Raw genomic sequence first — 14,856 nt, 5'->3', positions numbered from 1 at the left:
GTATTAGAAATACAGATAGATTGGGCAACTGGTGATGAAACTACTTGGTTGAAATGGGACTCCATCTTTTGTACCAGGTATCCACTCTTTTGTGTCATTTTTCTCTTATCCATTCTTTTATGTCATTTTTTCCCTTTGGAGCAAATCCTGTGCCTATAAAAAGCAAGGGGTCAATGAGGATTTTTATTGATGGGTTATAAAAAAATTTTCATCTATGCAGATGATGTTCCTCCTTTGAGTATTTTTTAAAGTTTATTAAATGTTGCAGTCTTTCAAAGTGTTCTGTTATTCCCTTCTGGTTCAGAATTCATGGTTTGCATCCTTGCTGTCTGATGTTAGTTTTGAGTACAGTTCTGTTATTTCTATACAAAATGTGTGCTTGCACTTGTCTAACTCCAGCAGGTAACAATTTATGCTGAAAACGAGGAATCCAAATGGGTTAGGTAGAACAGCAGCTCCCTCTAGTGCTTTTTGATCCCTTCTCCCCTTTTAAAGAGCCTGGAGAGCAATTTAAAACTGTTAAATACAATATTAATTTCACTCTCAGAAGCATTCTGAAAATTACGATTGTGAAATCAAAATCTCTGTACCCTTCAAATTTATTTCATATATTTTCTCACTAGCATTTTCTTCTAAAGTCTTCTGAAAAAGATACTGTCTCTTTCACATGCTGTTTTCCTGCTTGGCGTGGCTCTTCACTGAAATTGAAATGCTGGCTTTGTGAAACAAAAGGAAATACTGTGATAGTAGAATGCTGTGAGGTTGTAAGTATACCATTTTGATCTGGCTTCAGAACAGAACTGACAGCTTTATTCTGCCGATACTGCTAACAGAAATATCTACAGGACATAGCAATTATATCTACAGGACAGTAGGAAACATCAGGACTACCTGGTTTGGTCAAGTGCCAAGTGCCATTTGGCTAAGAAGCTGTCTGTGGCAGAGGCGGGAAAGAAATTTTGGGAATGCTAAATCACAGCCTAGTACACTGCAATCAGGATTATTTGTCCTCTTAAGTGTGCTGTTCTCTACCGGTATATCCAAAGTTGTTCTTTGCAACCAGGGTACATTTATTTCATGATTTCTGTAGTCTTTGGAGCTATCATTCAGTTTATTATTTACCTTCACAAGGGGCTGAACTTGGTATCTTTTATCTTCACAACTATTTTGCTAGGAAGATTAGCTTTGTTACTCCTCAAAGTCTTAAATTAAAATAGGGTTTCAATTTTGTTTGCATGTGAGGCAGTGGAGAAGTTCACAGACTACTTCTGTGAATAAATTTCTTCATTTAATTCCATACACTTTTGGTTTCTTGTTATTCAGTATGTTTGTCAATGCCACCAAACTAGTTATCTTAAGTAGCCAGCAGTTTGCCTTAGAAATTTCATTTCCATTGCCTCGGAAAATACTCATTTCTCTACCAATATTTTGAAAGGGAATGATTGTTATCAGTTAATTACAATAAACAGAAAATTAAAGCAATGATAAGTGAAAATTGTCAGTAGCATTTATGGTATTTCTGGACTTTTAGCTGCTTTTTAGAACAATATTGGAAATGCTTACACAGTAAGATGGGAATGGCTGGCAAGGGTTGGTCATATTGCTTATTTCTATGCATTTAAGTTTTTAAAATCCATATCAAAATGTAATTTATTACACGTATTCTATCCTGGTAGACATCATGCCTTCATCATTCTTTCTGTTTTCTCTTTGGAATAGTTATACAATACTGCACATCTGCACTGATGAGTTTCATGATTATTTATGTTATAGTGATCAGACAAACAGTATTTTATTTTAATGGACAGGCACACATTTGAAATAGATGGATAAAATGATTACAGTTAGTCACTTGCAGGGCTGTGTTCTCCAAAATAGTTTGTTCTTGATATGCAACCAGTGCAATTTAGTTGTTATACAGTTTACTGCATGGACTGTGAGATTGAGTAGACTTTTTCAGCAGTCTCATCTTTACAGCAATGCAGATTAACTGTAAAAGTTAACAGAGAAAAATACAAACCTCAGAAATTTCACAGTTTGAAGCTATTTCCTTTTAAGCACCTGTGCTTTTATTCCTGCCTTGTCTATAGAAATAATATCCAAAATCTGTTTTTAATTTTGGAAAACAATCAGGATACATTTCAATTCTTATTTGTACAATTGTACACTTTGTGTTTTTCATTTCCCTCAATTACACAACTTGATACTAAAATATAAAAAGGAAACCCCACGCAAGTGAGCTTCGAAGTGGCAGATGTGCAAAATTCTCATTCCAAAGCTAGAAATTGCCTGTAAAATAATTCTTAAACTCCTGTTAATTTTATTGCTTATTCACTTGCAAGCCAATACTACTGATTCCTTATTGTCTGTAGAGACATTTGAGTGGATCATGTATGCATCTATCTTAGCGGAGAGAAACAGCATGGATGGGAAGAAAGACTAGAGTTTAGGAAAACACCCTTGAATAAAAGTATTTTCTGTTGTTGTACACTGGTTTTATTAATTTTATTTTAGGAAGACTATATAAAGATAAAATTATTAAATGTATGTCAGATATTGAAAATGGAAAGACTAAAACCAGAGGAAGTGTTTTACCTCTGGTAACAAAAGGCTGTGGCCGTCAAGAATGCAACACAAATGCCTTAAGTTCCCTTGACTGCCTAAGTCATGAGGCAGTTCTGTGGGGTTTTGAGATTATGTTTCAAAACCGTTACATGTACAAAGGCTTTCCAGTTTGTCAAAAATATCTGAGAGGCTGGGATTGGTGGCAGAAACAGCATTCAGTCCTTTCTGGGTTATATGGTTGCAGCAGTTTCATTTATAGAAAAACAGTAAAGGAAACAACATGGTGGGAAACAAGAAGGAGGAAAGAATTGTCTTTTTTGACTGCCTGCAGGCTTAGAAAGTCCTGCAATGATTCTGGATTCAAGGATTTGAAGATATGGGATTAGAGAGTTGGCGTTGAGGTATCTAATAAGTAGGCACTGTCAAAAGTGAAAGTTCTGCCATTAACTTCAGAAATCAGAGCTGAGTAAGCATCTTAGGCAAAATGTTATGACTATATCTTATTTTGCAACATAAATTTGAAGTGACAATTCACTTCTGAAATAAAATGAAAAAAATTATGGCATTGTATCTCTGCTGATACTGGGGAACAGAGAGGGAGTAAGGCACCTATGATGGTTCTAAATTTTCCTAATGTATCCTAATATTTTAAGTACCACTATCTTTCTGTAAAATTTTAATCACAGTAAAATGCATAGGATGATGTTTCATAATTTAATGATGATATCTCAACACACCTGTTGTTCTGGTGTGCTGCAGTAATGTTATAGAATCATAGGATCATAGAATAGTTAGGATTGGAAAGGACCTTAAGATCATCTGGTTCCAAACCCCCTGCCACAGGCAGGGACACCTCACACTAAACCATGTCACCCAAGGTTCTGTCCAACCCGGCCTTGAACATCGCCAGGGATAGAGCATTCACAACTTCCTTGGGCAACCCATTCCAGTGCCTCACCACCCTCACAGTAAAGAATTTCTTCCTTATATCCAATCTAAACTTCCCCTGTTTAAGTTTTAATCTGTTACCCCTTGTCCTGTCACTACAGTCCCTAATGAAGAGTCCCTCATTTTCTCTAACAGACTGATTCAATCCAAAAGAAGCTGCCAGTGTTCAAAACTCAGGGATTTAGAAACTGGCTCTCCTTCTCCTCTGTACCTGAAAAAAAAAGAAGATATAATGAACTTACAGAAAATGATTTATTGTATAGTAAAATAAAAATCAAAACCCTTTTACATGACCACTGCTCTTACAATATAGCATTAGTTAAATAAAATGTTAAATTAAAATGACCTTCAGTTGCTTTCTTTCTTTCTGCTTTTTTCTTTTTTTTTCTTTTTTTTTTTTTAATTTTGTTTTGTTTTCCATATAGGGTCCTTCTGGACTAAAAGGAATTCTGGATTCACTGAACAAGCATTATAATGAGGTATGGAGATTTTATAGTGTGTGTGTGTGTGTGTGTGTGTTTATGGCTAGGAAGTGTCTAACATAGAAATGATGACAGTTTTGATCCCTGTGAACCACATTCCAAATTAATTCAAATGGTAGATCCTTCCCTGTCCTCTTTCTGCATCCTTCAAAGGCTCAGTTTACCCTCCAGTCACATACCTACTGTGTCATATATCCTGCTGACATGTGGCTTGCATCCCATCCATCTTCTTCTCATGTATTTTTGCTTGTATATGACTCAAAAAGGAGATTGGTGGACCACCTAGCTGTTAGCATAACAGTACCAGCTTCCCATTTCTAAACCTAATTGCTCTAACCATATTTTTCCTCTATGTCTGAATAACATTTAGATATTTAAATGTCTAAACCGACATTTCTTCTTTCTTGACCTACTCTGTTATGATCATAAAAGTAGAATAGAAAGACAAGGAGGCATAATTTTAAAAGATCTGCTAGCAATCCATGAGAATTGTCCTGATGTTTGTATTATAGACTTAACAAAATATTGTCTTCATTATAGAACATCCTGCAGCTACAAGCACTTAATAGAAAAAAGTTAAAATTGAGTAGGACATCTTTCCACGTGGCAGAGCTTTTACATTAACATCACAGTTTTTTCAAATCATTTAAGCAGTGGTAGTGTCTGCCATTGTAAGGGATCTTAATTCAGAGAAAACACAAGTTTTCTTAGAATGTAACTTACCTGATTAGAAAATTAAATTTCATTCAAAGACTGATGAAGCACTATTACAGTAATAGTTGCTAAATATAAAAATTACTGTGTTCATCACATGTCATCATCATGCAAGTCGTGTTCATCATCATGCAAGTCAAACCTGGAAGACATCCTTTTAGTATTAAAATGCATAACTACAAGGAGCAGGTGAATTTCTGATATTTTTCTTATACAACATACACAAATGAGTACTAAAATCTTTTTTTGAATAGGGAATCTGGAGCGAATTTCATGTCAAACATATCTTTCCAGTTACTTTTAGAAGTGCAGTGATTTCTCTAATATTTAATCCATTCCAAATCTGTGAATCACCTTAAAATATGCATTAGGAATTAAGCATAGTTTATATGCTGTCCTGGACAGAGACTTTTTCATAGCTGGAGACTTAGTTTCTGAGTTTGATCTGCCATTTCATATATGTGTGTTGAAGTTTTTTTGTATTTTAGATTGTTTATACGTTTCATTTTCTTACCAGTTTCTTTTTTCTGCCAAAGATAGCTTTCAATGATACCAGTCCCATTTCCTCTATCAATATCATATTTATTGTAACTCATTCCCTGCCTCCTGATCATTAATCTCTTTATCCCTTTAAGGTTAATTCTGTAGAAAGAAATACAAACAAGTTGTGATCTTCGGGAACTGGCAGGCATCTGTCACCAAAAATCATGTTTCTTATCACTGTAAGGTTCTAAGATTCCTAAGGTTATATTTACTAATTAGCAATATTCTGGAAAAAATGTGGGCCAGCTGCTCTGTGTCTATAAATTAATCTTTTAAACTCTGTGCAGCTTACCAACTTTCTTCTTCCTTCAGCTGTCTAGATTGAAGATTTTAATGACTCTGTCATGAGCAATTAACTGTTCAACAAGGAAATACTCTTTGGTTTCAAACGAGAGAGGAGATGGCTTTCTGATCTGAGTAGCAGGTTTTAAACACACAAACTTCCTGTAGCTACATGTTCAGATCTTCCCAGAGTCAACTTTTAAGTCTCCAACTGCTACAGCAATATATAGTTTATGATGGGATATTCCCATCAAGGACAAGACAAAGACATCAAAGAGGTCATCAAAGGGAAGGACAGCTTGTCTGCTTTGCTATTGATAATTCAATTAAGCAGATCTGTGTACCAAGAACTTTCCTTCCTCCCCCCCCCTGTGCCCCCACTATTGTGTGATATGATGAGGGCTGATATTGTTCACTGTATCTTGGAGGTACCAAGCAGTCTTTCACATTCCAGTGTATAATTTGCAGTATGCCTCAATTACTTGCATTTGTAAGATGACAGCTCAGTGATATTCTGAGGTTTTTGAGACACCTTACACCACAGGAAATGGTCTTGACATTTTACATTTTATGCATGTTCTTAAGGATCTCACAAAGTCTTCTTTGAGTTTGGATTTTTAAAGTGTTAAAGTGTTTAAATTGTGACCACATTTGTGGTGTAATTTATTTATACACACACACACACACACACACACACACACACCCCCGGATATTAGGATGGCTTCTTTGGGTTGGTTTTCTAGAAATCATGGGAAACTGCTACCAAAAAAATGTGGGGGATCAGTGAGAGAGCTCTTAAGACTCATGATTAGTAATGTCTTTTTTTCTATAATTTCTCAGTTTCTTAGCAGATTAGATTCTTCTGACTTCTGTATGGCATCTATGAGTAGTTGTAATTGCACAATGTGTTTAAATAATTTCTTGCAACCAAGCTTTTTCTGGCTCAGTATCAATCCCCTTATCATGTAAGGAGGCTGGAGTGCAAGTCTTTAAAAGCATAATTTACTTGATCCATGTGTACAGTGAAAAGAGAGCACTATAAATACAATTGCTGATTGTGGTAGCAAATTGTGCTGAATGGCAAACTAAGATCAGCAGTCTTCCTTTAATGAAGGTGAGGGGAACCTGCTGAAGATAAATAGTAGCATTGATCCTTAATGGGGTGGGAGACAGTGCTGGAGCATTCCTTCCTTCATCGTTCATGCTTTGTGCCTGTTCTTGCAAGGCATGGCTATTTTTACATTCCTTCATTTATGTCTTTTGTGGTTTCAGTGTAAATGAGATGCTTTGTTGTGTTCTAAACATGCATTTTGTTCTCTTCATTATGCCAAGAAGCTGATTCTGCCCTTCGCTGTAGGTTAGCTTCCTTCAGTGACTGGTAAATGAGGTCTCATGACTAGTGTTGATACACTCTCAGACCTCTGTTACCATCCTTTGCCTGGGTTTTCAAGGCATCTGCTTGTCATCTTTTTCACTTACCAGTTTTCTGTACGTAGAAGATTATTTCAGTCAAACCTGCTTTTACGCATCTTTGGAAAGGGCATACAGGTCAGTTGAATCTAAAATGTTATCCCAACACATAAAAATAGAAATGAAACCACAGAAAAAAGCAGTTGAAACTACATCAGGATCTGCTCAGGAGATGTTTCCAAATCATTATAACTCATTATAATTATAGCTTATTATTGAATAATTCATTATTACTTTTCTAAGATTTTTTTCCATAGGCATATTTTACTTACATTTTGTTATAAAGAGCAAATGACCTATAAATATGCGAAGAGCATAAAAGTAGTTATTTGATCTAATACCCTTTTTTATCTTTTCCTCCATTCCTCAGGTTCCCTTCTTTGGGCATCTTCCTCTTGGGCCTATTTTGATAATTAGGGTAGTAACTCTTTTGAGAACCTTAAACACCAATGAAGATCCTTCAGGACATTAACATGTGGAAAAGAACTGCAAATTTTATTTAGGTTATATTCAGCTATCAACTTCTGTAAACATTAACAGAGTGTAAATGCCACTTTTACTCATCATGATGTTTTCCCGTTTTAGAGATATGTTTGGATACATACATACGGACATACATATCCATACATACATATGTCTGGAACATGGCAGGGGAAGTTGGCTTGCTCAGGGTTCCCATTCAGCCCAGTGGTAGATGTTATAGGACTTGACCTCCTTGTATCCAGACTTGAGCTCATTTTTCAGGGTCATTGGTTTTGATGCTTTTTCCATTGTCAATAAAAGAGAACATGTTCCCTTTAGGCAGTCTGAACCTGGCTTTGTGCAGAGGAAACCATTTGGTTTGTATTTTATTGTGTCTTTACCTTGTACAGAAGAGTAAATAAATGTGGTGCAATAATACCTGAGCAAGTATACAGGCTGAACCCCTGGTCCTTAAATCTGTCAGTTTTCTTTGAGGAGCAGTGAGGAGCCTTTTGATTATATTATTCCCTCTCCTTCTGTCTCACTACAGTACTAGGCTAAATTAATTCAATTTGACATTTCATGCTGCTCAAGCTTGTGGTTTTGTCATAGAAATAATTTTTATTGTTCTTTTCTAACATACTTGAGAAATGTACTGTAATAAGGAGCATAAGTTCTTTGCACTGAGTTAAAAAAACCAACACCCAGATTTGTATAACAGCATTCAACATAGACATTTCCCTTTTATGCTTTTGTTCATATTCTGCTAGTCTGACTGGAATATGAATGCATGACAAAGGATGTGTTGCTGCGGTACATTAATTAGATGTACTATATAGGCATTTAGTACCCATTTCTAATAGTAAATTAGGACTTGTGAATTTACATACTAGTAAATTACATTAAATTGTTATTGTAAATACATTGTTACTGTGAATAAGTGGTGACATGTCCTGTTACATGATGGTTTTGGTGATATTTCTTCCCAGAGCGATACAAGACTACTAGGATTACTTGGGACTCCTGGACTTAAAGGCCTGAAGGGAGACATTGTAAGGATTTCAGATTAAATTGGAGAAATTTCTAAGTGTCTATCTAACCTGACACCCTTAACACAGTATGTTTGATTTGCTTTATCACAATGGTCTTTGAAAGAATAATGTTTAGATATGACTAGCTCTTTAAACTCTATATTCCAATACTGGACTCACCTTGTTGTCCTGCATGTGCAGCACATAAGCCTTTCTTCTGTAATATACGATAACCAGAAAGGGAAAATTCAGGAGTAAGTGTGGTTTCTGCATCGCTCTCTGAGGACAAGTCAAATGAGGTGGCCAGCTGGTTATGGGGAAAAGGACTGCAAAAGTTGAAATTCAGAAAATCCTTTACTACTAAGTGGTGAATATTTAAAGCAGTTTCTCTATAACAATGGGACTTGCTATACCAAAAATACTTAAAATCAGCCTCTAAAAATTTTGTGGTCAAATTCTGAATCTACACCATAAGGCAATATATTGTTTGTAGGCATCTGTCCTGTTTAAACAGTGGAATGAATTCTTAACAATTGGACATTTTTCAAACTTGGAAGAAGAGAGGAAAGTGCTCTGTCTAGTGCTCTGTCTATGTGACAGGATTGACAACATTTTCTATCGAGAAGCCTGAAGCTCTGCTGTAGATGGCAGTCATTTCAATTAATATGATGTTTAAAGCACAGATTTCCATTGCAATAAAAGTTATCATTTTGTGCTCTACACAGAACAAAGTACATTTGAGAGAAGTTTATTTGCATTTTTTAGAATATAAAATGTTTAAAATATAATTTATTTTGTTAAAAGGGTCAAAAAGGAGAATTGGGAATGACCGGTGCTAAAGGAGAAAAGGTAAATTAATTCCTTGCTTCTGTGCTTGTGTGGTGCTAGAAGGTGGCTGAATCAATTAATTTGATTAATCAAATCTTGGAAAATATACTCAGAATAAAAAAAAAATACATTTAGGCATAGCTGTCAGTCTCTGAATGTCCTTAGTAATTTACTTAAGCCCATTCTTGAGAGACTCTTTATGTCTACAAGTAAATTTACCTGTCCCAACAGTTCATAAAGTCCTTAACATCAACCATACTCAAACTTTGACTGAATACCAGTTTAAGATTATGTTTATATAAGTTTGTGATCAGTGATTGTTTCATGAATTAGACACCATTCGTATTTTTTCAAGTTACAATGAAATCTCCAATATCTTTACGAAGAAACAGAGTCTAAACTATTAAAATTTATAAATAAATTCCCTCATTTGATTTTTTTTTTTATTTAAGCTTAAATTTCTCAGAAAGACTTGGGGTGGGGAATGTTACTGAGGAATAGGAATGTATTGTATTTTTCTAGGAACATGTGATATACACAAGTTTTTTATCCACTGAATAATGAGCATTTTGCTGTTCAGCTGTTAAGCTTCCATTTGTTTTCTTTGGTCATTTCCTTGTGTCTAAATAGTTTTCATGCAGGCAGAAACTTTTTTGTACTCTATCAATATGACAGATTCATAATTTTGTGTGTTATAAAGTACTTGTGTTTGAGAATTTGTCAGATTTGTATTTATTGCCAGTCTTTAGTTCATGTTCTTGACCCTCCCTTCTGCTCCTTGCTTAAAAGGATCACACGTGTCATGGTCTTGTCATTAAGTCAACATCATCTCTCAAGTAAACTTTTGTAATCCATATACTTATGTTTTATATAGGTTTAAAAAAAAAAACAACATTTTTCAAGGACTTTACAAAAACCAGACATATGTGCTATTTGCCATTTGAAATAAATTTGTTTTAACCTCTTCTTTATGTTTCCATAGGGAGAGCCTTCTGAAAAAGGGGAAAAGGGAGATCCAGTGAGTATAGCTATGTTCTGAAATCATGATATGAATAATTTACATTTGATATTTTTTCCATACTCTATTCACGCTGTAATTCTTTTCTTTGTACACTTTTATTAAATTCAGTGATTATGGAGGGTACCATATGTATTGTTTCCTTCTTAAACCTGCATCAGGTTCATGCAGGTTATAAATAAAAAACAGAGATGCCCTGTTCTTCAGCATTTCTGTAGTTGGAACAGTCCATGAACTGAGTTTAAATGACATGCTTTTTTTAGTTCCCTGAAGGTTCATTCTTTCAGTTATTTCACAAAATTATAGGTGGGCTGAATTCTTCTATGTTAATCGTTTTACCAGTTTCCAGCGTGGCATTTAATATCAGGTAGTTTTCTTATGGCCATCTTATGTGTGCATTTTTAATTTTTTTTGTTATTTTGGGGGATATTTTCAGAACACTCATTCTGTAAGAGTCTGTTTAAATGTGTTGCTTATTTTTAATTAAAATTAATTAGAACATTTGACAATTAATTGACATTAATTAGAACATTTGACAACAGCTACTTATGCTGTTTAATACACAACTGAAGGCTGCTCAGATACTTCAGATTAACATATTATAATAACCAAAATGAGGCATACTGTAATAATGTGTGGTTTTGGAGATTAATACTGTCTCACCAGTGGAGATTTAGTGGTGAAGAATAGGCTTTAGACTGGAGAAGCTTTTAAGCAAATGCGATGTTTTTGAACATTTCTTCTTTAAAACACTAGGAAAACCTGCAAACAGAATTAGTTTGAAACAGGAATGCCATTCAGAGTTTATTCAAGACATCAGAAATTCTTTAATATTTTCTCAATATTTGTTAAGTTTACCAACTACGTTACAATATTTTAAGGTAGCAAATTAAACTCATAGTTGGTCTTAGTTAAAGTTTTAACTTCTTACGGTTATACCTACTGTTTTCAGGGAGAAACTGGAATGAAAGGATCAAAAGGAAGTAAGGTATGTTTTGACCTATACACACTATATATACATCACTGGTGTGCAGAGGTGTACTGGGAGACGTAACAGTAAATTTGGATATTTTTATTTTCTCAAACAATATCATTAGGGTGAAACAGGAGACCCAGGACCACCTGGTCTGATTGGAAATCCAGGATCTAAGGTAGGCAAAAGGTATATTTGTGGAATTAACAGACATTGCATTCTGTGCTGTAATATAAGCTACGTAGATGAATGCTGTCAATTCTTTAGCTAGTATTAAAGGGCAGAGAGTGCTTATAGTTACATCAAAATTTAGTGCATGGATTATGGCTTTTTTGCTTTTAGTTCATAAAATTCTTGTTGATCTCAGGATAACTCAGCAAGAAATATTTATGCAAAGCCTAAATGTTATTTGATCATTCAATAATATGAGCATCCATTTTGCAATTACAAATCCACCAGTAGCTGGGTGTATTCGTTATCCACCAGTGAGTAACCACTGCCAATTCATTAGTGGTTCTTGTGTTTAATCCTATAGTATTGCAGGTAATGCCAAAGTAGTCATTGCCTTGCTTTGAAGAAAACAACTGAAGAAGAAATGTTCTTTGAGAGTTTCACATGATGCCTTGAATTTTCTCAAATAATGCTAGAACTGGAAACAGGGAAAATATAACCTCCACCCAACAGTATTCCTGTTGAAATCATAGTACTTGAGTTCCTGAGATCATCAAATGAAGTCCAGGAATTAACAGATGCAGCTACAGGGTCCACAAAACTGTGGTCTTAAAAATGATTTTCCACTCCTAATTCCTTAGACTGCTCTTTGGAGGCTAATGTCCTTGGTAGGAGCTACTGAAATACTGGTTGTAACTGCAGTGAAAACCAAGGTCATCTTCACAATGTACAACTTCAAGAAGAGGCTCATAGAGACCCAAGGATCATTAGGGTTTGCACCAAGTCATCCTTCTATCTCTACATCTCAATCCCCTTTTCTTTCCAGTGCTCTGGAGTCCTTCTAATGAGAAGTATTCCAAAAAGAGAAGTAACACCAACAAAGTAGTTAAAAAAAAATCATGTCTACATCTGTCCCTTATGGGAGGAAATCTTGATTTACTCCTTTTCTTTTGTCTTTCCCTTTAGACAGTTCCTTTGTATTACTTGTATTTGATTTGTATGCATATTTTGGATTTTGTATTTATCAGTCCCAAAGATTTATTGGACTAAACATTAGATTAAGGGAGAATGAGCAAACTCTGTACTTCTTACTCTATGCAGAAGACAGTTATTAATGCCAGATGTTGTCATCTATTTATATATGAGAACACTTTACACTGAACTACAGTGGTTGTGTTGACTTTTACCTCAAGCATGTGTTATTTCACAGGGGCTACAAGGACCTCCAGGACCTGTCGGACCTAGGGGACTGCCAGGAGAAGTTGTATGTATTGAGCAGTTTCACCAAGCTGTAGAAATGTAGTGTGTGAGCTGTTAGCCAGTGAAGCAGTACCTTGGAAGTTATCATAGGTGCTCCTTTTGTGAGTGCTACTGAGGCAATTATATATGGAAGCACAGTAGTATGGGATACCGCAGGATACAGTTCTGCCCTTTTCTTTTGTTCTCTTTCTCCTTGTGTTACTATCTGAGCAGGTAAGAATGATAATACTAATTTATCTGATTCAAAGATAATTAGCTCTGCAAAAATTACTCTGATCTCAGAGCAGTAGGTGAAAGTTTAAAAACATCTCTAGCAAAGATTTAATAATGTTACATCATGAGCTGGAAAGGATAGTTTGTGTGGAGTGAAATGTGAAGAAACGGGGAAAGTAAGTGTACCCCAAGGATTTAAACCCATGACCTTCCTTATTTCTGCCTATGGTTTTGTATTATTCTGAATTGGTTTACTTCCTATAAAAGAGGTAAAGATTAATAAGGTGAAAAGGATAAACAATTATGTTTATTATCTTATAATTTAGGTCAGGTTTACAAGCAAAACTCATATTCAGAACAAGATATAATTCTGCTAAAACTAGGGACAATATTAAAGTCTTTGGCAGGAGTAGCATTGTGTGAAAAGAATTTAATAGAAAATTTGTTTTTTAATTACTGTTCAGTAAAGTAAATTACTAAAATACAACACAAACCAAGACAACTTGATGCCCACTCATCCCAAGTAAGCAACAGTCTCCCTGATGGAAAGGGAAGTCATGATCCAATGAACACAATGCTAACAGGGGAATGAGAGAGAGATAATCAAGAAGAGTAAAAGCTCTCACTTTAGTGCTTCTTAAATACACCCCAATATTGAGATCCACTAAACGTTGTCAGACGGTGTCAGAAGCAGGATACAGATGGTTTCTTGACCCATCAATTGGGATTTTCAAGGAAGTGGAGGGTGCTCAGCAGAGTTTTAATGATCCTGCAGTTATTGTGCTTTTGGGTGCTCCACATTCACCAAGTGGCTGGGTTTGTCAAGGTGACAGGGGCCTCCTTCGTAAGGGTTTTAGTGAGCCTAAGACCATTATGCTGCAGACTGACAGGTCTGGATCCCTCAAAATAGTAGGGGCCTCCCCCAGGATCCAGCGTGCCTGTACCCCTTGTGCCTCTGAGCAGGAAGAACACAGTTGAAACTTCAATCTAGTCTGAATACTCCAGGAAACATCTTAAACTATTAGGCACTCTTATACTAAGCTTGAAAGTTCCCTGGGCATTTGACTTGATACTGTAATATAGCAGAAGGTCTTCGGAAGATAGCTGCCTGTCTTCCTTCCAAATTATGGGTCAGTCCCTTTTTAGGTATGCAGGCAACTATGTTCTGCCTAATCCCCCTTGCAAACTGAAAGCTTTCAGTCCACAACACCGGTGTTGTCACATAACCTCACAAGTGGCATCTACTCCCTCTCCCTGGTTCACCTCCCTCCATCCATAAACCATAAAATAGTTTTTAAGTACCATTTTGGAAGTTTGAGTGGTTAGATCTAAGAAGTGAACCAGAGAAGCAGACAATGGCAAGCTTGGCTTTAGTCTAGCAGTTAAACCATTGAACTGAAATCAGATTTTGATCTTTGCTCTGTGGGTTGGTTTTGGTTTCTCTTTTTTCTAGAAAGGGAAGCATCTAGGAGGTGGTGTTGCTGCATATTGTCTTAGGCCTTTCCATACATGCTCTGAGGCTACTTTGTGGAAGAGAACCTTTAATTTGAACAGACTTTTAAATCATATACATTATTAATATTAATACAATTCTGAGTGGTACAACTGGCAGATTTTTATTGTTGACCTGTTAAAAGTCTTAGGGATATAAGCAGTGACAACTGGAGTATAGCATCTTCAACTCTTGGCAGAGAAAAAAACTAGTATTCAAGCTGAGCATTGCTTCACACCTTGTTTTCGTACTCAGTTGAGGCACATGTTTTTAAAATTGTGTCTAATATATCTGTAATATTGTCTTCTATGACAATATTTTGTAAGCCTTTTCTGCTGTTTCTGTTTATAGATAGATCCCAAATCTTACTCTGAGAGATAACAAAATACTGCATTTATGTTTTG

At 35.6% G+C, this 14,856-nt stretch overlaps 1 protein-coding gene across 4 annotated transcripts in view; it reads left to right on the top strand.

Annotated features, from left to right (window-relative positions):
- The window catches only part of COL19A1 (collagen type XIX alpha 1 chain), a 180,486-nt gene that overhangs the window by 120,103 nt on the left and 45,527 nt on the right, over positions 1 to 14,856 (top strand). For all 4 annotated transcript variants that reach the window (XM_061460530.1, XM_061460531.1, XM_061460529.1 and 1 more), the window contains 7 exons: positions 3,939 to 3,992; positions 8,456 to 8,518; positions 9,302 to 9,346; positions 10,308 to 10,343; positions 11,296 to 11,331; positions 11,441 to 11,494; positions 12,698 to 12,751. In XM_061460530.1, coding sequence (XP_061316514.1) covers positions 3,939 to 3,992; positions 8,456 to 8,518; positions 9,302 to 9,346; positions 10,308 to 10,343; positions 11,296 to 11,331; positions 11,441 to 11,494; positions 12,698 to 12,751 — 342 coding nt within the window. The remainder of the gene's footprint in view (positions 1 to 3,938; positions 3,993 to 8,455; positions 8,519 to 9,301; positions 9,347 to 10,307; positions 10,344 to 11,295; positions 11,332 to 11,440; positions 11,495 to 12,697; positions 12,752 to 14,856) is intronic.

This window comes from Pezoporus flaviventris, unplaced genomic scaffold, assembly GCF_033815535.1.
Source record: "Pezoporus flaviventris isolate CSIRO_AGI_PZ_B2104156 unplaced genomic scaffold, CSIRO_AGI_Pfla_v1 ptg000031l, whole genome shotgun sequence".
NCBI lineage: Eukaryota > Metazoa > Chordata > Aves > Psittaciformes > Psittacidae > Pezoporus > Pezoporus flaviventris.
The sequence above is the reverse complement of the archived record's forward strand: the minus strand, read 5'-3'. Positions and strand labels throughout refer to the sequence as shown.